The sequence below is a fragment of the Myripristis murdjan genome, chromosome 12, assembly GCF_902150065.1.
Source record: "Myripristis murdjan chromosome 12, fMyrMur1.1, whole genome shotgun sequence".
Taxonomy (NCBI): domain Eukaryota; kingdom Metazoa; phylum Chordata; class Actinopteri; order Holocentriformes; family Holocentridae; genus Myripristis; species Myripristis murdjan.
In genome coordinates, this window is record NC_043991.1 from 24,420,085 (window position 1) to 24,446,413 (window position 26,329).

Here is a 26,329-nt window from a genome sequence, read left to right on the forward strand (position 1 = left end):
GACATCAGACATGTCATTTCCTGTGCTGGCCTCGGCGACACAGTGGTAATGGGCGTCCTTGATCAGCGGCCCTTCTCTGAGCCAGCTGCTCACTAGTACCTCCCCCTGGCCCAGCGGGCGTCTGTACTCCATTATGGGGGTGTCCAGAGTGTGTCCGTTTATTAGCCAGTGAATATGGACGTCACTAGGACCTGAGGGACAGAATTGGACTTCATGTTGACCCCTGATGGTGAAGAACCTGCAAAGACACTGACACTCCACATGGACCAACATGAAACCAGAATACTTGCCTTTGGTAGGTCCTTTTGCCGTGCTTGCTTTCAAGAAATAGATCTAGAGGTTTGATTGATTATGTATTGTATCGAATGAATAATGTCCTCTGTGTAGAACCATTTACTACGCCCACACTTTGACAGGATGAGTAATAGTGACCATACTGATGAATCTAAACTTGAATAATAATGGCATAATAACTTGTAACCAACTTTGTTTGGTGCTTCATTTTATTAGCCCTGCTGAGTGATTGGTTACTGAGAGTGTTATTGTTAAAGATTACTTTCAACAGCTGCTATCATTGCATACAACAGGATCCTAATGTTCCCATTTTTAAAAAGGCCAGTAAGACAAACATCAACCTTCCCTTTTGGGTTATTTGACACTACCCTGACAAGCAACACCACGGTAATTAAAACATACGTAATGACATAAGTCAAAAACTGAATAAACAAGCCAGTGTTGTAAACATTTGAAGTCAAGATTTATTTAGCCTCCCTACCAACAGCAATAGCCCCAAAATGTCTGAGAATTTATGTACATCTTCAAAAGTATTTTTTTTCCATATATACAAATATATTTACACTTGTTTACAGGCACAAAAACACTCCAGATGAAGTACTGAAACATAACACGGTGAGACTACTATAGTTCTGCAAAAGAGTTCTTTTGTTCTGAGGAGAGACTCTAATCTCAACTTTCTCACTGCGGATGACAGTTATCTGCTTCTAAATATTACAAGATTAAGGTCAGACTTTCCAGTTACACAATAACAAACACAAAATGTATCTTTTGCTAAGAAGGAATTGAGACCTTCAGACAGTCAACCAGATCGAGAGGCTGACAAGCTCAATAAAGGAATTCCAGCTTTGTTTTCTTTTGCATTTACTCAGATTTGCCCCCTGTAGAAATGCAGTCCTTCTAAGCCTACAATGGAGAGGAACAGATCTCCACGGGTCAGACACCTCAAAGCAAAAGGACAGGCTTGTTCTGAGCAATTTCCACACACATACAGGCACATACATACTCCAGGTTAGGTTATGCAGATGGGCTGGTCTGTGGGGTGGGGAGATGTGTGGGGGGAAATGTCGACATGCGAGGTTCAGGTAAGAGAGAGAATGAAAGAAAAACATGGAAGAGAGGAAGAAGAGGGACACAAAAAGAGAGATCCAAACAGAGTAAGAGTTCCTGAGGGAGGGAGGGTTGGGGTTTGGGTGAGAGCTGAGTCAGTGTCACAGGCACCACTCACCCAAGGCCAGGCAGAAGAGCAGGAAGGCCTCCTGGGCGTGAACCCCCCAGGCCTGGTCCTTCAGCAGGGGAGGCAACAGTCTCACCTCTGCCTCCTGGCCCTCCACACCGTGGTGCTTGGTGGAGGAGGAGGTGGCAGTGGAGGAAGAGGAGGAGGAGGAGGAGTAGGAGGAAGAAGGGAGGACAGAGGGAGTGCTACTTCCAGAGGAGGACAGGGAAGATGAAGTGTCGACAGGAGAGGAGGCTGTGAGGGAGGGAGCGATGGAAAAGAGAGCATTGAGGAAGACGGCCAACCAAGGTGGGACATGCAAAACAGAGAAAAGGGAGAATACTAAAAGAGGGCTAGGCTCTAAAAACCAATTCAGATGCAATCAATCCATGTGAACTGAAACGAAGATCACAACTAATTATGCTATGGATAAAATGATATCACCACAGATATGACTGACATTAAATAATAATTCTCTGAAAATATTCTACACCTTAAAGCTTAAATAAAAAAAAAATAAAAACAAGTAACGTAGTTTCAGATTGTTTCCAGGGCTCTTGTTTGATGAAAAGAACAAGTGATGTTATTTTATCAAACATCGTATCGTAATGTACATATTTATGGTTATTAACAGACCACATAAGGAGAAATGACTAGTAGAGGTTAATATGGCACAGGATCATTGACCCCAGGCTGAGCTGACACTGTATCAATAGGAATGCAGATTTCACAGGGCAAAAAAAATAATGCTAAAATAAAATAAAATAAAATAAAATAAAATAAAATAAAATAAAATGAAGTAATTCAACAGCATGTCACTCTGGACAATTCTGCACACTAGACAGTGGTTTAACTTTTCCAGCATTTTTCGTTCATGCGCGCCATCACCGGGCTGCTGTTTGTCTATTTGCGTTCTTTATACCCTGTTGCCAGTCCACTCTGTGAGATATTGGCCTACACACCATGTGCTGGAGGTGGCAACATTGTACGACAAAGCTTAGGCAGTAGACGACAGCATACTGAGCAAACCTTCCCTGAGAAAGAACAGACTAGAACGAAGTAGCTACCCGTGTCCAGTAGTCTGCCCTGCTTCGAAAAAAAAAACAAAAAAGAAAAAGAAAAAATATATACAAAAGCTTCATTATTTTCCATCCATGCTGTACAAAAAAAAAAAAGAAAAAACAGAAAAAAAAAAAAAAAAAAACAGTAACATGACTCCAATTTGGAAAACATCAAGGTAACTTACCAATTTGGTAAACAATGTTTCCAATTTGGAATTTAAGAAATAGCTTTTCACGCTGGACTATATGCTAAGAAGGATACAACTTCAAAGAATACAATTTTAGCTTGATCTTTGCACGCCCTTGGTTTCATCAGACAGAGCACGAATTCATTCTCTGGAGGCATTTGGGATGCCTGACTTACTCCTAGTTAAAATTTGACTTCATCTGCCATTGTACATAGAACATTCTTTTATGTATAGGACAGCATTTAGGCTTGTACATCAAGGGCAGAGGCAGCAACAGAGTATGACCCTCCCCATAAATAATGTCTGCGCTAACGGGAAACAACAAGGAAACTGAGGTCTCTAGCTAGCAGTAAGGATCGTCTGCGTCTGCAAACTCAATGGGCTGAGAATCACAGTCCACATCGAAGGGTTTCTCCTGGGATGGGCTGTCGTCCCCAAAGCTCTGAGAGGGGATTTGACCGTTGCCACACTCTGGTTCTGTCTCATAGCCGGTGTCACGCAGAGCCCGGAGCTGATTTTGGGTGACTTGGCTGCCATTCTGGGTCGGCTGTTCCGTCAAGTCCAGTTTCTCTGTCACAGGCGGTTCGATCAACCCCGCCTCGCAGGCCCGGTACTCAGGCTGGGGGGTCTTGTGACTGCCCAGGAGAGCTGCTCGGAGCCGCAGGCAGGGTGCTGGAAGGTACTGCATGTAGCAGTTGTAGGCCAGTGCGGCCAAGAAGAGGAGGAAGAACAGGAGAAACAAGAAGAGGAGAGCTGTGCTGTTATTGTGCTGCAGATATTCAGCTGATGGGTCCCGGGTTTCTGGCCGGGGGATGTTGGAGCTTGGGTGAAGGTGTTGCTTGGGCTGCAACCTGATGGTGCTGCTGGGGGGTGGGGTTAGTGATGAGTCAGTTTGGGGTGGGGAGGTGAAGTGGACTGTGGCTGTGGAGCTGGGACGGGCAGAGCCCAAAGTTAGTGGAGGTCTGTCTGTCTTACCATTACCTTCAGAGGAATGGGTACTAGACGGATCCTGCTTGCCCAGACCGGAGCTGAGGGTAGTTGTCTTGTGGCCTGCCTGGTATGGGGGTCTGGGTGGGAGATCCAGGGTCAGGAAGTACCCAGCCAGGAGGCGGCTGAAGTTCTTCCCAACAGCGGGAGCCCATTCTACTGACCAGCACTCATAGTGACCCTGGTCCTCTGGTGCCACGCTATAAATAAGAAGACCAGTTTCGCCTATCAGGTGGAAGCGAGAGGCCTCAGTGAGCGCCGAACCATTGGATTTCCACATCACCTGGGCTAGGTTGGAGTGTACCAGGCATGGCAGCTCTGCAGAGCTCCCTGGTTTCACCATCACATGCTGGTAATCCTGCAGAGACAGCCCTGACACTACAAGGCAGAAGAAAAGACTTCTAGGTAACTTTGCTTGAATTATATATCAAGATACTGTTAATATGAAAAAAAGGATAATGGACAACATAGTGTTGTGCAGTGATACTGCCTTCTCTTTAGTCTCTCACTAACTATGCCAAAAAGTGTGTTTATCAGACAGCCACATGTTGAACTCTACCTGAAGGACACTTGTCTGCATCACCATTCAGGCTCTGGATTAGACTCCTAGAAAAATAAAAAAGCAAAATGATCAACAAAGTCTAAAATGCACACAATGCTCTGACATTAAAACAGGCTCAACAGGATGGAGTGGAGTTGTGTTGGTTTTGGTTTTGGTTTTGTTGAAATGTGTGACACAAGATGCAGACCTAGGACGAAGGCGAGTTACCTGTGTACTTGGCTGGGGGTGTCAAAGATATTGACACAGGCAGAAGTGTGAGGGTTCCAGGCACAATAAGGGTCTCGGGCCAAGATACATTCAGCGCAGGACAGATACTTATCACAGAAGGCTGTGGGTGACTGGACTACACCGGAGTCTGAACCAGCATACAGGGACCGTGCCTGTGGAAACAAATACCCACACAGAAACAATACAGATGTACAGATTAACACATACATTTTAAAAAGAAATATAACGTGCCAAGATCTCACATATGTACCCTTATCCAATCAAAGGGGGTATACAAGAAAATTCAGCAAAAATGCTGTCTGCAGCACACACACACACACACACACACACACACACACACACACACACACTTATGTGAAAAGAATGCAGTCTGATCTTTATTCAGGGGAACTTGGTTTTAATCTGGAACAGACGCTGTCTCCTCACAGAAGCTTCTTCTCTGGATTTTTGTTACAGTGAGGATTGGGGGGGCAAAATAGAAATGATACTCACATGTGGTTCGGCACACATGTGCTTAACACACACACACACACAGTAAGTCAAAGCTTGACAGTGTTTAGCATATTAACCTCTTGAACTCCACCACTTCCATAGGTGGGTTCATCATTACTGCACACCAAAGCTTTGCTCAAACCATCAGAACTTTATTTTAGAGGGATCCCACGGTTTCAAAGGACACCAAACACACCCCACTGAATTACAGGAAAATATGCAGAAAATGACATTTAGATATTTTCCATTTGATGTAATGCCGCAGCCAGGTAACAAAGGAACTTGAGTTTGAATCTCACTCAATAAAATATGCTGTGACTTCACTGATGTGTTGCAACCAGCAGATTCAGGTATGTGCCATTGTTGTAAAATATGGTTAAAAATGTCTGAAACTGCTGAAGGCAGGATTTCTGGGAAAACTGTAGTTTAAGTTCAACCGTTTAAGTGAGCACCGATTTATAATGAGCATTACCACCATGGTTTCTGGACCACAGTGTTTCTTGTGCAGTGACTGACTGCCACAGTAAAGTCACTCACCTGAGAAGACAGCAGTAAGTTCTTGATGGGTTCAGGGGTCTTTAGAAGCTGGATCTCCTCAACAATGTGGACTTCTCCTTCATACACCACTGACTTGTGCAGGACTCCTTTATCTAAAAGGTGGGAATTGTTAAATGTAAAATAGCCATCCAAGGTAAGAGAAATAGCTTAGCCTTTTCTAAAAACAAAGATTGTCATAGTGTATAATTCAAATATATAAAAAGAGACATCTAATCTGCAGGTTTGTTTCTTCTTTACACTGATCCAAGATCGTGTGGGAAAAATTTTTCAACTCCAATAAAAATACTAAAGAAGCAGTGGTTTACCTGTTCCAGTGAAGATGATGTCATAGATGTTCCTATCAAGCGCCTGGACCCTCTCCACAACTATTTGGGTGTAGTTGACGTCCTTGGTGATCAGGCGAGGCCCGTTGCCAATGGGCAGGACGGGGTCCTCCAGCAGGGGGTGGTCCTTCACAAACTGCAGGGTCTTGTCTGGCAGGTGCAGCGAGCTGCTGATGTTCTGTTGCCGGTTGAGGTTGTTGATGCACTGGAGCAGGTGGAGGCGGGAGATACAACTATGAGAGCTCAAATATTTTACTGTCGTGTACATTCCAATCCACTCCATCAGAAATAAGATGAAAAAAGAATACAATGTATCTTATAGAGCTATAGAAATGTAGGCCATCTTGACAAGGTGCAGTTAGTTCACTTTAATTAGTACATTTTTATTTTTCTAGAAGACAGCAACAATCTTCATACTGAATATGCACTCAGTGGCCCCTTTATTAGATGTACCTGAACAATGTAATGATATCCAAATCCCCAGCTCAGCCATAAATTTTGCTTTAATCTTGCCTATAAAGGCTTTTTTTATGCTGATACAGAGATTTTAATTCAGTTATACTGTATGTTTAGCATTGAGGTCATAGTTGGTGGTGCTGCTGTACTGAGCTGCTCAATATTCAATTTTATTCTGAGGTGTTTCAAATATTCTGCTCCCCTCGTGTATGTAAATAGTGAGGACAAAAAAACAGACACCTTTCAATATAAAACAGCTCAGTACAACACCATCTTTAACCACGGCCTCAGTAATAAACATGCTTCAATTGGTGCAATTTAATTAGAAATTACACATTTCTGATTCGGACAACAAAAACTAAACACTACAAACTTCAGTAAAGCAGAAGTCATGGCAGAGCTGTGGTATTGAACTGCATTAGATAGCACAGGTGTATCTAATGAAGTGGCCACTGAGTGTATATCTTTGATCAAATACCTCAATATTAATTTTGTTATGTTACAATGGGAATGACTACTGGTGCTTTCACAAAAAAATTTACACAATGGAATTTTTGATAAGTAATCATTAGTGATGTGGATATGATGACCAAGCAGGACGACAAATAACAGAACAGCTAGAACAGTGTTAAAAGTTCAAAAAAACTGCATCTCTTTACTTTAATGCAGCCTGTTAAACCTTGTGCCTTCATCATGATATCATATTACCCAAAATACTGATGATATCTAGCCTCATATCACAATATTGATTATAATGTCGATATATCACCCATAACTACTACAATGTACACAAAATAGAGGTCAGTCTCTATCGATGGGGCTGTCATGTGTTTAAAGTGCTTACTGCTCCGGGACGTGGGGAGGGAGTGATGCCATTGTACCGGACCCACTTGGTGTGTGACTGCTCCACTGTGGCTTTCTGCATGTACTTGCCCTTGGAAAATACCTCCTCCACTGTGACCATGTTATATGCACACACTGCTGACAGACCCACATTGCCCCTGGGGAGACACGACAGACAGACAAAAAAGAGCAATAAGTCAAACTGACCACTGTGGCTGTTGTGTGTATGTGTACTGTGGAAAAAAAACTGTTTGTGTGTATGCAAACTGTGGAAAGACACTTCTGGTGCATGCATTATGCATTTGGAGGCAAAATGAAATTTCCATAGTGCATTTGAGGGCTTATATTACACTGCAATCTCCCATTTCATAATGCCTTTTCCTGACTTTTTCCTTTCCTGACCCATGCCCCAAGTGATCGCCTGCGTAAAGTCTTCTAACCACTGACCACTGGGAGGTGAAGACCCCGTAGATGACAGTCTCCCTCTGGTCTGCTGCCTTCAGGATAAAGACGTCATGCACCACGTTGAAAACAAAGTTGAGTTCAGGCATGGAGCACACCAGCTTGGCCTTCAGGAAGGATGTCCATTTCTTCTGAAGTGTCCGCTGCCCCCCCAGGTCACCCTGTGGAGGGATTTGGAGGATGTTCATGAATACATTTAGCAGTGAGGTGAGAAAGCAGTGGAAGCAGAGGCAGAGGAAAGAAGTCAAAAGACAAAACAGATGAGAAGAGGGAGAGGAAATGGCTGGTGCATCTGTATGGTTTAGCTATACAATATAATATAATATAATATAATAAAAAGAACCACTGGAGATAACTGGATGTCACCATAATATGAGAAAGGGAGAATGGGAAAAAGACATGAAGGCTTCACGTCCAAGACAGCTCTGGATATATAGAGACAGAGACAATACAGAAAGAGGGAGGGAGGAAGAAACACAAACACACACACACACACACACACACACACACACAAGTGTTACAGGGCAATGCTGCTGGTATGTACAGATGGTGCACAATGTGTACTGACCTTACAGACGCGTGCCACCCTCGGGATGAGCAGCTTGCCAAAAAATTCATACTCCACCGACACCTCGGTGAAAAAGTAGTAGATTTTGTCGTCTTCACCATCTGCTCTGTGTCGATCCTCCCTGATCACGTCGGCAAAAACAAAGCTGGGCTCTGCAGGACAGTGCAATAAAGACAGAGATGAGGGTATTGCTGTAAGACAATATGTGTGATATTGAAAACTGATATTAACTGGTATTACATGTGGAATGGTTTAATGTGCTCTTGGTCCTATGGGTGCACAATATTGCACGTAATATTTGGATGGAAAACTTTAGAAAATTCTTCTTAACAGTTGGAAACAATTGATCAAACTTGCAAGTTCTGGTGCGGTCAGATTAACTGCCAAAACACCATTAAATGTAAGAAAAAGGATATGTACAGTTTATTTGAGTGCTCATTAATCACTGGTATGCATTACAAAATGACAAAAGTTTCCTGTCTGAACTCACCATTGAGCCATGATGTGGAGTATTCTGTCCTCAGCAGAGACTGCGATGGAGAGTATCTGGAAATAATCGGTTCACTACCTAAGAAGTTATAAGCTGTCCCTGAGTACAGCTCTCCGTCTGAGAGGAAAATCAGGGAATAAAAACAAAAGCAATTTATTGCACAACTTGTCCATTTGACTGCTTTTAAAAAGGCCAGAAAAATGCCCTCCAAAAAATGTGATTAATGGGGATTAATATGCATTTAACTGCAGGGCTTGTGGAAACTGAGTAAAAGGGGGCTCAACTCACCAACCATGATGGTGGTGAAGCTTTGTGAGGGGTCAAAGGAGCACTTTCCCCTGCCGTCCTCGGCTTGACCCGCCAGTGAAAAGTTAGAGAGGTACTGTAAGAAGAATTCAAGATTAAACAGGTTGGACAGTTGGCAAAGATGTTAAATTAAAAAGCTGCCGTGTCAAAAATTAACATGTTTGAAGCACTGTGCAGTTACTTGGGCTGTGCATCTCATTGCCATGGTTAAAATCAAATCACACATGCTGCATCTCATATTCAACACTAGGGCGGCAACTAATGATTACTAATGATCATAATGACTACTTTCATTATCGATTAATCTAGTGATTAATCACTTAATAATTCAGTCTATCAAGTGTGATAACAATGACAAATGTTCTTGGTGCTTAGTCTGACCAGCAGCCAAAACTAAATATTAATTTTATAATGACATTAATGGGTAAAAGTAAGCAAATCTTAGGTGATCTTGGTGAAACTGGAATCAGCAAATGTTTGAGATTTCTAAAACGACTCATTGATTATCAAAATTTGACTCAATGTATCTTCTGTTGACTGATTTATTGTTTCAGGACTATTCAATATTCTAACAACATCTGCATTTTGTGTTGGTCCCCCAGTCACTCACCAGATAGTCGCACTGAGGTTGAAAGGCATGCGTTCCACAGACATAGAGCCGCTTGTCATCTAGGTCTTGCAACACACGGATGTAGTTGAGACAGTCCCTCTGGAGATCAACATTCAATAAACAAATTAAACCACCGCTAATACTGTATTCCAACCTGTTCATATCTTAACAACAGAAAGTGGGATTTGGACATCTTTTGAACAGCGTATAGTTAGGGTAAGGAAAATAAAAGCGATGAAATCATGTTATTCAACAGGTTTGAGCTGACCTCTTTTGATTTTCCTTTCAGTGTGCACATCATCATGGGAGTTTCTGCAACACTCCACTGAACCTTAAAAGAGGGACAACAAATTCAGGACGAAAACTTGTGGAAACAGCTTTCCTCTTCCCGTTTAACAAGGCTTAAATCACACTTTGATACCTTGTTATTCTTGACTGTCACATTCTTCTTGCTGAGCTGAAAAATGGCCTCTCTGGCTCCCACGTACAGTGCATCCCTCTCTTCACTCAGCAGCAGCGTGGAGTAGTTGAAGATCCCCGGCTCTGAAAACTCCATCAGGTCTACATCTGAGCACAAAGGCCATTAAACCATGTTACTTCAAGGCCAAAACTGAGTCTAAGCTCAACCAGCCAGGCCAAGGTTTGTGTTTAAAGCTAATAATAAGATTGGGGTTTGCCTTTCAGGTCCCAACAGGAGAAGGTCAGAGGCAGAGTTGTATTTGATCTCAAGGTGCCACTTCACTTCACTAAGTAAATCAACCTTGTAAAAGAGTTGGCAAATTCGCTGCTAGATTCAGAACAATTCAGAATTTGAATATTACTTCAGCTGTAATGTCTATAGCCGGTTACTAAGCTTACGTAGCAATGGCGCTTATACCAACTGTGTAATTATGGCATATTAGAGCATTTTGTGGCTGTATCTCTACTTAAGCCGTGTGTCACTACGTGTTGTGATTGATGGCAAAGCTAGTGGAGAGTTTGTGTTAGGCCGACTGGCTGGCATTGGGTGTGCCAGGTGCAAGTGGGCTCAGATTGCGGGTGCCTGGGCATAAACACCACGATGATGAAAGCAAATACCCTCACTGACTGACTGAATGACTGACTGACTGGTGGTGCGCAGAGAAACCCCATTTTGCTAAAGGGTAAGTTGCATTAAGTCACCACTGAGCTACTTAGTTACTGGAGCTATTTATGAAAATGGCAGTGCACGACACAGCCTTCATCTGAGGGTTAAGGTGCATAACTTGAGAGCTTGTGGTGTGGCAGAGAGTGCAGAGGGTAAGCACTGCAGCTTGAAATAACATCTCTTCAAATTGAAATGAAAACAAGTAAAATGTAGACGACTTTCCATCATCAGCTAAAAATATTATTTGAGGAGTTAGTCCTATGCCCCAATCCATGCTGACATACTGATGCAAAGTGCTATAGATACGTAACTGGAGAAGGTAACTGTAGTGATCCATGGTGATGCACACGTTCATCGCATTGTATGAGTCTACAAAAGTCAGGCTCACATTCATTGTCAATGGAGTGGCTCTGACTGTACACTGATGTCTCCCCTCTCATTTCCCCAGCTCTGGGACTTTTTATGATCATGGACACTGACTGGTATGATTTCATAAAATGTATTTCTGTGAGTGTTATTCCCATTTGTAAAATAGGAGTCAATGTAAATCATTACAAGAATATCTGCCAGAACATCTGCGAAAATATCTACCTCCTGATATTAATAAATATGTAAATGTTAGCATTACCTTGGTGCTTCCAGGAGGTGCGAGGCACAGCATGGGGGCCGTGGGTGGAGACCTCCAGGAGTAGCCCCAGAAACACCCCCAGCACGCCGAATCCCATGTTAGACTCTGATAACTTCGGAACCGTGAAGTTTCCTCTGCAACGCACACAGAGACGAAGGTAAAGCAACGCACCACAACTTGCAAGCGCCAAATCTCCTGTGAGATTTTCTGTCAGGATGCAGAGAAATAAATGTGTTCCTCATAGGCCGATCTTATCATGCAGCAGGCAGACTCTTAACAGGGACAGCAATCAAATCCACTTTCCTCTCAATACTGTAAGCCGGCCAGAACTGCATCATCCTCTTTTATATTGCTCAGGAGGTTAGTATAGCATGCCATGTGCATTTTGAATCCAAGCAGTTCAAATGAGCTTTGGGTCGACAGTGTATGGTGAAAAAAAAAAAAAAAAATCAAAAAGCTCTGATGATTTGGTTTTCATGCAGATACAAATACAGCCAACTATAAAAAAAAAATATCAAACATAAAACACATTTTTTCTCTCTCACATTCATAAGTCAGCAATCACACAGTAGAATCCACCAATTCTTAGACTTTTATTATTCTTTTAAAATTGTGTTATCTTGTGTAAAGCATTCTGTAAACCTGATTCTACAAAGCTGCTATATAAATACAACTTTACTTGGAAAAGGTAGGCAATGTGCTACACATTTAACAAATATTTTAAGTTGTCTAGTCTAATACAAATACAGAACTAGAAGGGCTCTAGAAAAGTCAGTCCACCACAGTCCACCAGAACAAAAAACAGGCTGTGCAATCTCACAAAGTTGTAGTTGTGTATAAGACACATATGTGACAGCCACCACATTCACATAAAATATTTCTAGTCTTTCAGTGGACACACATGCTCACATATGGAACTGCTCTGCCACTCTAAATCTCCAGTTCCACACTTTTCATTCCAGTGCAAATCCAAAGGCCAGTTTCTTAACCACTCCATTACAAAAGCATGGTGTCAACGACTGGCCGCTTTTGAAATTTCCCCGTTTCAAACACCTGTGTGTTTGAGTAACGAGGCTCAGATAACAAAGCAGGAAAACAGATGGACATGGGGTTCATTTGGATGAGCACTGGGAGAGGGGGAGGTGACTCTGGGGGAGGAAGGGATGATGAGGTCCTGAACTAACACAGGCGATAAGGACAGAAAACATGTACTCTCTGCTCTGCCCTTGGTTGGAACAAGCGTAACAAACACACACACGCACGCACAGCTGGCATGACACTCTGGCATACAAATTAGCATGGACGTCTACAGGCTATTAACTGTGTATGCACTGTGTGGTGTATACGGTACGTGTGGCGGTGTATGTGCGTGTGACGAAGTCATGACCACAGCATTATACACTTCATCTTATTGTTGTTAAGTCTATTATATAATGACATGACACCTCAGGCTTAAGAACCTTCCCCTTTTATTTAAAACTCATTTCCTATAATAGTCTATTGTTGAGGCACAGTAAGGGGTGTATCCGTTTGCCCTGAAGATGATGATGATGACAAAGCTAGCATTCCTGGTAGCTATCAGCTCTTATCTGATGCGGGTGTCGTTTCCATTTGCCAATTTGTGATCGTTCTGCATTTTAACAGTGCTCTCCGGACACATTCACCTCATGATGTGCATGATAAGAAAGCTGTTAGGCTTGGCCTGTTGTTTGAGTGCATGTTTAACAAATCCAGAACCACTTCAGAGGCAGAGAGGGAGATAAACCCCAGCAATATACGGACAATGAACATAACTGGAGAGTGGTTAGCTATCTCAGCAGCTGTCCCATTGTCATACTGTTGTTGACATTAATGGAGGTTAGAAATTGCTGGTTAAGAAGTTGTGGGTTAAAGATACATTTCATTTTAAAATTAGATTATAGTTGGGGTTCTAGGATGCCTGAGCATACTGTTAGACTTCTGGAGATGTCGATGTCATATTCAATAAAATATCTGTGACTGGGGGGTCCCACTTGATGACATGCTTGCCAGTGCAATGCTTGACTTTGACTTTGACACTGAGTTTATTCAGATTCTGTTCACTGGTCTGATGATTTTGTTCAAGTTATAAAGCTGTATCATAACAAAAAGTATAAATTACTGAAGACTCATGATAATGCAATGATTGGAAATATATCCAGTCTAATATTTTGCTTATTGGCTAGAGATTTCCTTTTGCTAATCTTTGCAAGATTTCTTTACTAAATAGGATGCAGTGACACAGTTAACACAGTTTAAAACAAAAACAAAAACAAACAAACAAACATGTGGTTTTATTCATTAAAAATTTTTCTCAATCAGGACTTAAGAGATCTATTATTTTTTGTAGAAAAGATAACTGATTCAATTTTGTACTTTAACCAAACTGTCATCTCTTAGGCAGACCATTTTGGATCTCTTGGGCTTTGGAATTATGGTTAAGAGCCCATTTTAGGTCAGCAGGAATATTTAAGCCTAGGAAAAAAAAAAAAAAAAAAAGCCCAGCAAGCTTTTAAGCTAAAGTAAACTGTTAAAATAAATCTCTAAATCTGCGTTTCTCAATCCTGGTTGTAATGCATGCATTTTGGCCAAACTGCAGTGCAGGACATATAAAAAAAATAATCTTGAGATCAATTTGATGACCGTCAACCAAATTCATTCTGACATGGATGTAAGACAGATTACTTTCTTCTTGCTCTGTAAATGTTGTTAAGATTTAAATGATATTAAGTCAGAAAGTGATTAACTGCCATAATTCAATTGTAAAGCTCAAGTGCTTCCTTTTTCTTGATCCGATCATGTGAAAGGCGCAGTGTTTCGCGTAGGGAGGTGCTCTGCACAATGCCTGCTCTGTGCCCTGGCTTCCCTCTCATGTCACTTTGCATTAATTTGTATGAAATCACCTTTTACAACATTGGAGATGGCATAACTGCAGATTACCTAAAATAGCTGACGGAGCCATGTGGTGCTTGCATGTGCACACACAGATGTGCATGTAGTGCTCACTCAAGGCCTGTGCTGTTGTGGTACAGTAATAAGCAGTAGGCGGATGGTTCTGGCCGGTCAGGCAGTTGCGTGCGGCTCTGTCCTCTGAAGGGAAGTGATCCAGCACAAAAGCAGGTTATTCTGGTTTTTCAAAAGCACGCTCAAAAAGAAGCTGAAGTACCTGCAGCACACCTTGCCAGAAAGGGTGGGCCGCTCACGCATAGGAGGGGATAGGAGGTTATCAGATATCTTGTTAGACGGGGATTGAGATAACATATAGTTATTCACTCACAAGAGAAAACTAGCAGTCCCACAGTAAGACTACAATATGGATTCCAGAGCATTCACGAGACTGAAAACGAAAACTGTCTTCAGTCAAACGTCATAATCTGATGGTGGAAGGAAAAACAACTGCTGTAGTAAGCCAACCTACAAAATAGGGTCTCACATGAAAAATTCCCCTCAAGAGAGAAGAACAGTCCAACACAAGCAAAGGCACAAAATACACCATTTCATCAGCCCATTTATCCTCATTTTATCTCTTTTCCAACCACAAATACAGAACACATTTATAGGTCAGAGGAGACATAAATCATTGTCAACTACTGTTTAATGACCTAGTAACACCATTGTGGCTGGCTCAATTAAAATATAGGTTAGTAATTAGATACCCAGGGGGAAGATACATCATACGCCACAACATGTATAGACAATCAATGGGGGTTGCTACAGCTAAAAACAAAAAACTAATTGATTATTGATTTGGCTGCTGCATGAGAAGAATTGCCCCCAGAGGGAAATTATACTGAAACCCACCGGTTCAAAGTTTAAGAAATACCCTCAGCTCTGTGACGGCAGCAGAGAAGCAGTATTTTTAGTCCGGGCTCTATCGCACTGGTGGAATTCCTTCCCAGTTTCAGCCCAAGCCATGGACTCTACTTTCCTAGAGGGAGGTCAAATACACAAGGACCTATTGTTTACTGAAGATGAGGGTAACCTCCACTCTCTCACCCCCCCTCATTTCCCCGCCTCCCCTCTTCATCCCATCCACATCATCACTGCACAGTACAGAACAATGGACAGAGAGAGAGAGAGAGAGAGAGAGAGAGAGAGGGAGAGAGACAGGGATAGAGAGAGAGAGGCATCACTACTCCCTCTCAGCCAGTTCTTTTCCAGGCTTGCCAATCTAAATGCCAGGCCAGCTTAGTTGTGAGCCAAGCCAGCATTTGAAAGATCACACGGGCCCATGAGATCTGGATCTGAAAGCACGCTGTAAAGATGATCCATAGACAGGCTGATTACGAGAGAGAGAGACAGAGAGAGACTGAAACAGACGAGTGAAAGAGAGAGAAGCAATACCAGCACAGTATGAATGGATGTGATTACAATACTCAGTGCACTGAAATGTCCTCAATATAATGAAAACCCCAGATGGAAAATATATATATTTTTTTGTCCCTTGCAAAAATCCTATAGCGAGACAGTGAATAATTCAAAGCTTGTACCCAACTTCACTCTCTACGCACTTCTGATGCCCCCTATCAATCTAACCACACCAAACCTCATGGAGGGCAAAGTATAAAAAAAGCATCAAACCCCTTTGAGAGTCACTGTTACAGTAGCAGAAAGAGCATACTGGCAGCTAGCCTATGGTGCTGAGAGATTTAGAGGAGAGGCCATACTGGCCTGGGATATTTAAGACGGTTACCATGCTGGCATGTCTCTTTGAGCCCTTTGTGCTCTCCTCTCAGCTCCTTTGGCTGTGCAGGGAGGTTGACACCTGCTTGGGGCCTTGGGGTTCCCAGCACTGTGCTGCTAACTGGGCATGGATATTGGCAGGATGCCCACTGAGGAAAAGGGACAGGGAGGGGGGGAAGTGTGAGCTCCGTCTATCTGTGCACAGGAGCTCAGAGTGCAAGAAAGAGAAGTCAGTTTTATCTATCCGCTCCTTTTACATTATTTACAGAATACAGACAGACAAATCCAACAAAACCAGTGATCATGACAACAAGAGATTAACACTACTTAGAGTTTCTGATACTCTTGCTCTGAGGTTGTGCATGTGTGTGTTTCTGTGTGCCTGGCAACACCAGGCCACTCCACGGCAGGGGAGAACAATATGGAACAAACGTGCAGAATATGGTTTACAGGCTACGGCACCTCGAAAACACCACAACACTTCATTTCTTATGGAATTTTGTAACATATTTTACCTGTACAAAGAATAGCTGCTCCTACAATTTGGATACTGCACTTGGCCTCATTTTATAATATTTTGATTAACTGTTCAACTATACTCCACAAGACAGGGAAATGTGTGTATAGAAGGTATGCAGGTAAGGAGATAAAGGGAAGGAATTGGCTAGTGAGGTAGGAGTTAAAGTAGACTGGATGTTGTAGTCAATAACCTGATACAGCTCCTGACTCCACCAAAGCAGCATCCGATTCCTTGACGGGACGACAGAGGTCGTCACAAAGGGCCATGGCACAAAACACTTCACCCCTAGCTGTTTTATTTCAAATGTGAAGAAAGACAGAGAGGGGGGTGGGAGGGTTATGGTGAAGAGAAGGATTTGGACATTCAGTGCCTGCCAATGCCTCCTACCCCTCACTTCTATTCCGCACTGGCTCTCTTTGCCATATAACTCATTGATCATCAGCATCAATGCACAGAGATGCTCTTCTTCTCTTTGCTCCAGCCGGCCAAGAGGCTGCTACTCATGTTTTCTGCTCTGTCTGTTGCTGAAATGCTGACAGGCCTAATATACACAGACACACGCTGAGTGACGGGAAATCATGCTTAAAACTTGTTCATTGGAGGAAGGGAATGTATAGTACTCAGAGAGGTTCAATATCACATGTTCATGGCATGCTGCACACAAACCGTGCTCTAACTTGTCCACCTTCCTCTTAACTGCTCCTGTTTTCAGCAACTGTCCACTTCCCACCTCCAATCAAAACTGAGGAATAATTCCCCATTTAGATGAGTGGAGGAAGGGTTATTCACTTGTTCAGCATGCTCCTTTTCCCAGCAACTGGACCAACCAACGTGTGACCGTCCACATCACTGATTGCGTAGATGACTCACGAATTTACCCACCTAGGGAGCACAATAAACCAACGGAAATGTGTTTGTCTTCCTCTGACCAATCACTTTGCCTGGAAAGCATGATTCCCTCTCTCTGTCCTCTGAGGTGGCGCAATGCTCTTCATATGAGTCACCCATTCATGTCCTGTGTCACCACACATCATCTCGTGGCTGGCTGACTTGTGAAAGGAGATTTAGGGCCGCACTAACGGAGGGCGAGCGGCTGTTCCTACACAGATACAAGAAGATATCCACCAACACTACGGTTGGAGCCTCTGTCGCCAACACAGCACACAGCGCTCCCCCTTCATTTCTGCAGTGGGGTGTTATGGGGTATTTGGAGCCGGGCCTGTGTGTGTGAGAAAGTGGATGAGAGAGAGATTGAGAGAGCTGTCGCTTGAAACACAATACTAAGACCACAGAGGCTGACACTGTGGTGGGGGACATGTCTGTTCAAATACAGATTAATGGAGCTTGGCTACACATGTGGCATAGACACACACATGACTTCTTACTAATTCCCACTGTGGGCATTGAAGCCCTCTTATGAAGAGCAGACAAGGACAAAATAAGTACATCTTCAGATGCTGCCAGTGGTTTGTGTGACAGCAGTTTTCCCCACAGGTTGTCAGTTTACTTCAGTGTCTTTGGTGGTAGGTTTATTAATGACTTGTTACTAACATGCCACTTCATGTCCATCTTTTTATCAAGGCTACATTTCAAACTAAGCCTTCATTCAGTTTGTGTTGATGCAAGCCCAACATGACTCCAAGGAGCACAGACATGCTGCATTATGGGTGTGATGAATTATAATCATTACTATCAATAGCATGCTTTTGGCATTTTGTGCTCGGCAGTTCAGTGAAGTGTTTGCCAACTAGGTCAATATGAAACTCCAACTTCCTGCATTACTGCACGTACACAGAATTGAAAAAAAATTTAACTTTGCCTGGTGAACTCTTAATAATTGTGCCACCCACACTAGTTAATTAACATCATATATATGAAACAATGAATCTGTAAGGTCAGCATCTCATTCCTCTTGACAACTGTGGAGAACTTGAAAAGACCTCCAATCTGTTTTGTCCTCTCACCTTCAAGGATTGTCGTGTCTGCTCAAGTACACAAAGTGTCTGGATAAACCAACACGAAATAAAGGAAATCCTTCAGTGCTAGTCTGAGCCCATCTGGAGCTGAGAAACATCAGCCGTAGTGCAACACCAGTGTCTGTGCCACAAAACGCTAACAAGAAAGATCATCTGAATTCTAGCAAACAACTGTGCAGCTTACTGTTAGTTATACCGGGTAAATCACAAAAACTGTTACGCAACAAATAATTAATCAGATGATGATGACCTCGATGAGCACACTGAATAGTGAGTGACAGATGTGCCGTAAAGACTTCAAAAAGCCAGATTAGAAAGATTAAAAACATGATCTGCTATATTCAAAACATTCATTTGCACTTTCTTTTTTTAAAAAAAGAGCACAGATCTGGATAATAAAGAGTTTACATGATGCTCGTTTCGGGTGCATACAAGGCTAGAAACGTTAGGAAGAAACTATGTCCGGTTACACTGAAGGAAAATAGGCAGAATTAAAATGTAGGTAAGCTATGAATGATAACCGAATGTCTAAATTTGAGGAGGACAGCATGAGCTTGTGTGAACTCAACACTATACAGGGGATGTAAAATGGAAACCGTCCTATATAATTACTAGTTGCGGGGCCCCTGCTGAGCTAGCAAGTCGACCTAAAGTGGCCACAGCAAAGGCAAATGAGGGGTCAGGTCTAGTAAAGGGTATATTTAGTCTGCCGATGGAGAGCTTTTTAAAAACAACACGCCCTTTCTCTGAGTCACATGGCCCTGAAAGATCTGAAAAAAGTCCCTATAAACAGATGGACTGGAGTGAAGTAAGCTAGCTAGAGGAACTAGGATTGCTGTGTGGTGTTCCCTTTCCAAGCACCGAGTATGCTTCTGTAGTCCAACATTAAAACATAATCACCATGTACTTTTTCTTTTAATTAAAAAGGAAAAAAAAAATAAAGCCGAGGGGTTTTACTATTGACATCTGCCATGGCAAAATTAGAATGAGGGAACTTTTGCTTTGGTGGTCACCTAGAAAAGAAAAAACTGGAGAAGGTAACTGGCTTCTCTTGTATTTACGAATCTGGAAATGCGCTTTATATTATGTCATCCACATACAATGAGCGTTTTCTGCAGCCAGTGAAGCCAATATTCCACACCAACAGCACTGTGCGCTTGTCCCTTACGACTGGACTGATGCTCACAGTTTCCTTCACATGGACAGTAAACGTGGCTGCTGACAAACTTAAAATGAACTCTTTCATGACAGGAATAGCCTTTGCTGCAAAGCGCCTATAGGAATGACAAAACATGACGTGTTTTGTTCTTTTGTAACATAGACATTGCTTGCATCCTCTATGGGAGTAGCAGACAGGTGAATAATGCTCTTTCACTGTGTCAAAAGAAGAAAAAGAAATACAATTCCTTCAGTAAAAATACACTACTGGCACAGAAATAAAAATCCAGTAAAAACACACTACTGGCACTCATCTCAGGCTAAAAACTGAATCCACAGCCATCATGTACAGTGAAGTCATAAGCCTTTTATATCATTTAGTTTCCTTGAGGTCTATGAGATGGGATAAATCTCTGAGTTTTAAATTAAGTGAAGTGGAATAAAATGATATCCCAATCCTATTAGCCTTTATTAATTCAAGTAATGTTCTTTAAATTGTAATGACAGGATTTTTTTGCTGCTGTGGTTTAAGTACATGCGGCCTTGGAAATCACACTTACTGGGTTCCCCCACCAGTCAACACAACATTTGATGGGGCTGTAAAACACAGCTAAAAACCCTGCTATATATTTTCACTGTGCAAGTGTGCCTTTAAAGAGGACTCTTTTCTCTTCTGCTTTTCTCTCAGAGCTGTCTTTAGCAGGCACTGATTTCATGGTGGTGATTTTGGCCGGCGGAGACAAAACCCTCCTTTGGGGTGCTGTGTGAAAACTCGCCCCATCACCCACTGGCTGCCACAACACTTCCAGTGTGTCCTCCTGAACTTGGCACACCCGGAGATAAAACACTAATTTCACCGTTTTCTCCATGGGACAGTGTGGCATAAATAACACAAACACATTCCTTCAATTTGAAATACAAATCACACCGATTTCTCATGCCAGTGAACCCATAACATCCACATATTCAAACATATCAGTTTCTTATGAAAACAATATCATTTCATCATATAATAATAATCAGAGAAAAAGTGTGTAAGCAGCAAATATAAGTGTGTTTTTACCACAAATCAAAGCACAGATCACAGCGATCACAAATCACTGGAAAACAGGTGTTAGGCATCAATCACAGAGCAACAGCAAGGGCACAGCGCAAGCTGTTTGTCCACAAGGACAGTGGTGGCAGGCAGCAGCAGCAGCAAGGAGGAGGTAAGCAGAAGGAGGTTTATGCGTTTCTATTGTAATCAGTCACCAAAACGACAACATGGATCCCCAACTGTCCTCACAGCATGTGTCAAAGCTGTGTAACATGCAGGTTTAACACAAAATAAAATCACAACTGAAAAGAGGAAAGGAAATCACACCTGAAGGTGAAGCAAGACAACCAACTCACTGGTAAAAGTAAAGCATCATTACAAAAATAAATTAGTAAAATCTTCATGTTTTTCCACACATAGTAAAGCCAGGGGGAATCAAATTTAGATCGCCCAGGTATGGTCATGCAAGGGGGGAGATAAAAAGGAGTAAAGCCCCGAGGTGGAAACAGGTGGGTTGGAGAAGCATGCAGCATTCGTGTCGTAGCATGCAGGCCTGGGAGCAGCTCAGTATCGCTCTTAATGGCAAGAGGAGAGGAGGGGGAGGGGGAGGGGGTAGAGTTTCTGACCTGTGGCTCCTCAACAAGATGCGACGCTCTTCGTCTGGAGAGAATTATAAAATCCTCAAGCTAGGGAGGAGGGGGGAGAAGACAGAGAGATCAGACATGGCAGTTATGTGGTGTGCATGTGCAGATGGAAGGGAGAAAGTTGTGTGTGTGTGTGCGTGTGTGTGCATGTGTGTGTGTGTGTGTGGTTAGACTGACATAATGAGGGCAACAATGAAAACACATGTAGCACAATAAATCATAGAGAAACCCATTATACCATCATACACAAACATTGCCTGCCCACAGTATTATGTTGGATTGTGTAAACCAAAAAAACAAACAAAAGAAATAACACAGCGACTTTTCAATATCTCCTAAACACTTATCCAGTGATATCATATGATGTCTGTCTGCTGCTCAGCGTACTGTGCTGACTTTTTATAACCAAGGACAAATTAATGGTGGGCAGCCAAATGATAAACATCATCTTGTGTGAATACCACTGGAGGCACCTGAGGTGTACGGCCCGTTATATTCATTTCCCCTTCCGTTTGCTTGTCTAATAACGTGAACTGGCTGTTCCGCTAATACCATTTTCCAGGCTGTCGGGGATGTGAGTGAGAATTTAACGCTGTGCGCACCCATGCATGTGGATCCACCAGCTGTAAGTATTGTCAGGCTAAAAGTGAAAAGGCTCTCCATTCACACTGCCTGAATTACATCTGCCCTTTGTGGGCTGGTCCCATGAAGGCTCTGCCGTGGCAAAGCCTTGCACCTACATAATTCCTTATGTTTTGGGAGCCGGCTGCCCAATGTAAAATAATTTTTATAGTGGGGTGCAAAAGAAATGAGGAGCATTAATGTTCCTGTGAAATAAGACAACTAACCTAATAGGAAACTAATTTTTGTCTATTATCAGCCATTTATCTACTGTCTGTGTCTTAATTTCTCAACAGTTTTGTTAATAAATGTAACAAGTAGTTTTCCCATGGAACAGGGATTGAATAATTTGACACTGTTACCATTATGCCTTAAAAACTGGGAACACTGTGCATGACTATTAGTTTTGCAATGAGTCCTCTCAACAAAAGAGGAGATAAATTCAGCAAATTATCTGCATCATGAAACGACATGAGCAGAAAATATCAGTTGGAAAAAATCGTTTGCTTCTTGTTTGATTTTCTGGAAAACATGACTTAACATGTGAAAGAAACTGGAGGGACTAGGAATCGTATTGCTGTTGTGACAGATGGCTGGCCCGCCATTCTTAACACTTCTGACATTGATTTTCTCTTAGACTTCTTCCCTGAGCAAAATGAAACTCCATAAACAACCGAATACATTCACCCAACACAAGCACACAGGCTTTATATCACACACACTGCACTCCAATCCAAATAATCTTGCATTAGCTTAATTTATAGGCTAACCCAGTCACTGCCTTCCTCTAATAGGGTTTAGTATCTTTAAAAAAAAAGAGCTGGAAAGAGACAGAATCACACCCCAATTATCAGTATGACTCAAAAATCATAAACCTAAACAATATTCAATTCATCTTTAGCAACAGTTAAGATTAAAAAAAAAAAAAAAAAGAATAATACTAGAGTGGTAAATAAATGTTGAGCCAACAGAAAGCTGTTGTCATTGTGGAAATTTCTGGCTACGCAACAAAAAATAATTACCCCAGAATGAGACAATATTCCAGACAAAGTGAATTTAGGTCACCCAAATCAACCCAAATATGGAGACTCATTAGCATTTGCTTGGTGGGTGAGCTACTGTAATGCATCCCCCAAGTCTACTGTACAACAGAACAATAAGATTATGTTACGCACTAATGATGCATACCAAAGGATAGTTTACTTTCAAATGACCACAAATCTTTATGTCTTTAGAAATACTAATCTTCTTTTTCTCCCCCAAGTTTCAGGTGTCTGCTTGTTGACCACAATATTTTATACATGTACTGGTTGGCGGCTTTGGGGAATACTTATTCACATCAAGGTGGCATATTGTGTTTCTGCCATGCATACAGATTTTTAGTTTACCGTAAGTAACGGTGTATTAGTTCACAGTATCTGTTTCATGATTCCTGTGGTCAATGATCAAGGTGAAGAGGCTTGCCTGCTGGTAGCGCTCTGCAGCCGTCCAGACAGTAACAACCGAGACGACTCGGAGTTTCAACAGAGACAATGGATCACCGCGTTTCCCCTCTCCCGTCCTCCACTACCTCCCACTCCCTCACTCACTCCTTCGCACACAGAAAAACATAGATGCATGCAAGCAAAAATACACGGTGCAACAAGTCCCTGCCTCTTGCCTTTCTTTGACAGCATCAATAGAGCACTGGGAGAAGATGACAGTGGCACAAGATTGATGAGCGAAAGGCCGCAGGTCGCATCCCCCTCGACATCCTACGGAAGCACTTTGACTTGGCTTTCCTCCACTCCCACAAAACCCTGTGACAGCTGATACAGACTTCACCGTGCACCCACAAAAGCCCACTGACACCATGCCTTCAGATGTCTCAATTCAGGATGTCCTGAGAGGGTGTCGAGGCCGGGAAGGAGCCCAGCGGAGCCCCAAACCACGCCCTTGGTGACACCGCAGTCTGGAGAGGGGAGAAAGAGGAAGTGGAGATGTCACAGGGTCTGGGGTCCGTTAATTGATGAGTGGTCTTGAATGAGGATGGGCTGAGGCCGGCCTTTTAAAGACGCTTTCAAGCCAGAACAAATTTATTAATGGGCCCTACTTCAGAACCTCAGCCTACGGTAAACATACTGACAGGACGGGCAATAGAGCTCACTCCACCGTGACACCTGATTTCCCTGCGAGTTGAAAAACGTCCACAGCTTGAGCTCAAGTTGATGTCCAAGAACCACTTCAAGTCCATATCTGATATAAATCACAACAAAAAGTGGTCAACTTTAACCCTACATTTTGCATGAACTCCTGACTAATACCAACTTATACAACTTGACTTCATTTGTATTCAAACTATGCCTTTACTGCCAAGGGTGCAACATGGAGGTGAACGCACAAATGAGTAAACCTTAACAGACAGGTTAGGTATTTTTGAAGTTAGGCAGTATTTCTGACTTCTCCCCCACAGTATTTATCAGTAAAACAGTTTTGCTGATATGTGTGTTATATGCGGCAATTGAGCCATCCTCAAAGCAGCACTGAAAAACACCCATAAGCCCTTTTTGGACTGTTACAGGTTTCCTCTGCTTCTCTCTCCTTGCTCTGTCCTTATCCATCTGTCAGTCATTTTACCAAAACAAAAGAGGTAAAAGGTTACATGATGCAACAAAAGACTTTTTTTTTTTCTTACAAGCAGCCAACTATAATCAAATAATGTGTTATGTCTTGAAATGGACTAAAGAAACAGGAGATTTGTTCCATGTTAGCTGCTGTTTCCTGTGGTCTCCCTTTTGAAAGGACATGCTGGCAACAATGTAGAGACGTTTCCGCTTTTAATCTTTTTTTTTTTTTTTTATCTTGGTAAAACAACGGACAATGACTACATCTGTTCTAGATTTTCATTTGGAGTATTTTGATTTCGTTATCTGATCTTGTTTAGGCAACATGAACCGCGGTACAGCGATTTGGAGCTGCAACAGATGGAAGAGGACAGAGCCAAGGAGAAGCAGAGGAGACACAACCTGCAGCAGCAAGGTTAATGGGCTTAGGACCCAGCAATCTGAATCCAAAAAGGACATTTGGGGGTGTTTTTTGGCAGTGCTTCGAAAAGGCTCGATTGGTCCATATAGTTTAAGTGGAGACTGATTTTAGTATCAAGTTTTTGGGACCAACACGATCAGCAAAACTTGCATTTCCTGACAGACACCATGCTACAGAAGTCAGAAATAAGCCCAAATTCAAAATCACCGAAACTGTCCTCCAACTAGCTGATACAAAGAGTTGCAGTTCTTCCCAAGTGACAGCTTGAGGGGCCTTGACCTGCTTCTATATGTGGCTTCGGATGCCCGTTCCCATGAGCCTGAAATGAATACACACACACACACACACACACACACACACATGTGGGAATCTTGACTGACAGAGATACACAAAGCATACAAATATAGAATCGGAAAGGCCACTTATCGCTCTGACTGTGTGGTCATTCCAGTAAGAACCCCCCCCCTCCACACACTACATGCTCATCTGTGCAGTCACCATTACTGTCAATCTATAAACATCCCAACTCTCTGACAAAGCTTTAGGCATGCACCACCAAAGATGGGGAAGGGAGGGAAAATGAGAGTGGTAGCAGAGGAAGCTTGAGTATGAAAGAGGACAGAATAGTATAAGTTGAGCGGAAAGGGCAACTACAAACTCTGTTTTGTTACCCAGTTACCTCCAGAGGACAGGAATGCCAGAGTGAGAGGTGCAATTTGTAGCCAAAAGCCTTCCAAGCCCATTTTTTGGAATGTGTGTGGGGCAAACTTTGGCAGATGCTTGCCATTTGTTTGTGTGTTTCATCTCCTATCGTTTGATTATGAAAGGGCTACAGCCATCTGTTTTTAACTCACGACTGGCATGCCACCACAATTGCATTCTCTCTGTCGATTTCGGGTATCGCCTTAGTGGCCTACTTTCATCACTGATGCAATACAATGAACCCTGCTACAAATCTGTTTCAAAGAAAAAAAAAGTGAAATTCCTGTTCATTCAGTGCCTGGATGGAGGGTGCAAAGACTTTAGTTTTGCACGCACGCACGCACACACACACACACACACACACACACACACACACACACACACACTCAGCTGTGTGGTGAAGAGGATTATGCAGGCTTGAATTTCAACAGAAAGAATCCCCGTCTACAAGTATTACAGAGCAAATATGGCTTTAGAAACCTTTTTCAGCAGAGAGCATCTTGGTACAATAGAACGCCGAACTTAAAATCTAACAAATAAAACGATTTA

General features: G+C 42.5%; 1 protein-coding gene across 2 annotated transcripts in view; it reads right to left on the minus strand.

Moving 5' to 3' along the window:
- Positions 1–735: 735 nt before the first annotated feature.
- The window catches only part of sema4d (sema domain, immunoglobulin domain (Ig), transmembrane domain (TM) and short cytoplasmic domain, (semaphorin) 4D), a 40,508-nt gene continuing 14,914 nt past the window's right edge, over positions 736–26,329 (minus strand). Inside the window, exons 3-17 of one of the 2 annotated variants that reach the window (XM_030065196.1) lie at positions 21,416–21,475; positions 11,399–11,532; positions 10,066–10,211; positions 9,913–9,975; positions 9,645–9,743; positions 9,017–9,110; positions 8,729–8,845; positions 8,239–8,390; positions 7,656–7,831; positions 7,210–7,366; positions 5,892–6,114; positions 5,566–5,678; positions 4,516–4,688; positions 4,306–4,352; positions 736–4,124 (exon numbers count right to left, since the gene is read on the minus strand). In XM_030065196.1, the coding sequence (XP_029921056.1) occupies positions 3,103–4,124; positions 4,306–4,352; positions 4,516–4,688; positions 5,566–5,678; positions 5,892–6,114; positions 7,210–7,366; positions 7,656–7,831; positions 8,239–8,390; positions 8,729–8,845; positions 9,017–9,110; positions 9,645–9,743; positions 9,913–9,975; positions 10,066–10,211; positions 11,399–11,495 (2,679 nt within the window). In that variant the 5' untranslated portion in view covers positions 11,496–11,532; positions 21,416–21,475 and the 3' untranslated portion in view covers positions 736–3,102. The remainder of the gene's footprint in view (positions 4,125–4,305; positions 4,353–4,515; positions 4,689–5,565; positions 5,679–5,891; positions 6,115–7,209; positions 7,367–7,655; positions 7,832–8,238; positions 8,391–8,728; positions 8,846–9,016; positions 9,111–9,644; positions 9,744–9,912; positions 9,976–10,065; positions 10,212–11,398; positions 11,533–21,415; positions 21,476–26,329) is intronic. The other variant, XM_030065195.1, reaches the window with a different exon arrangement.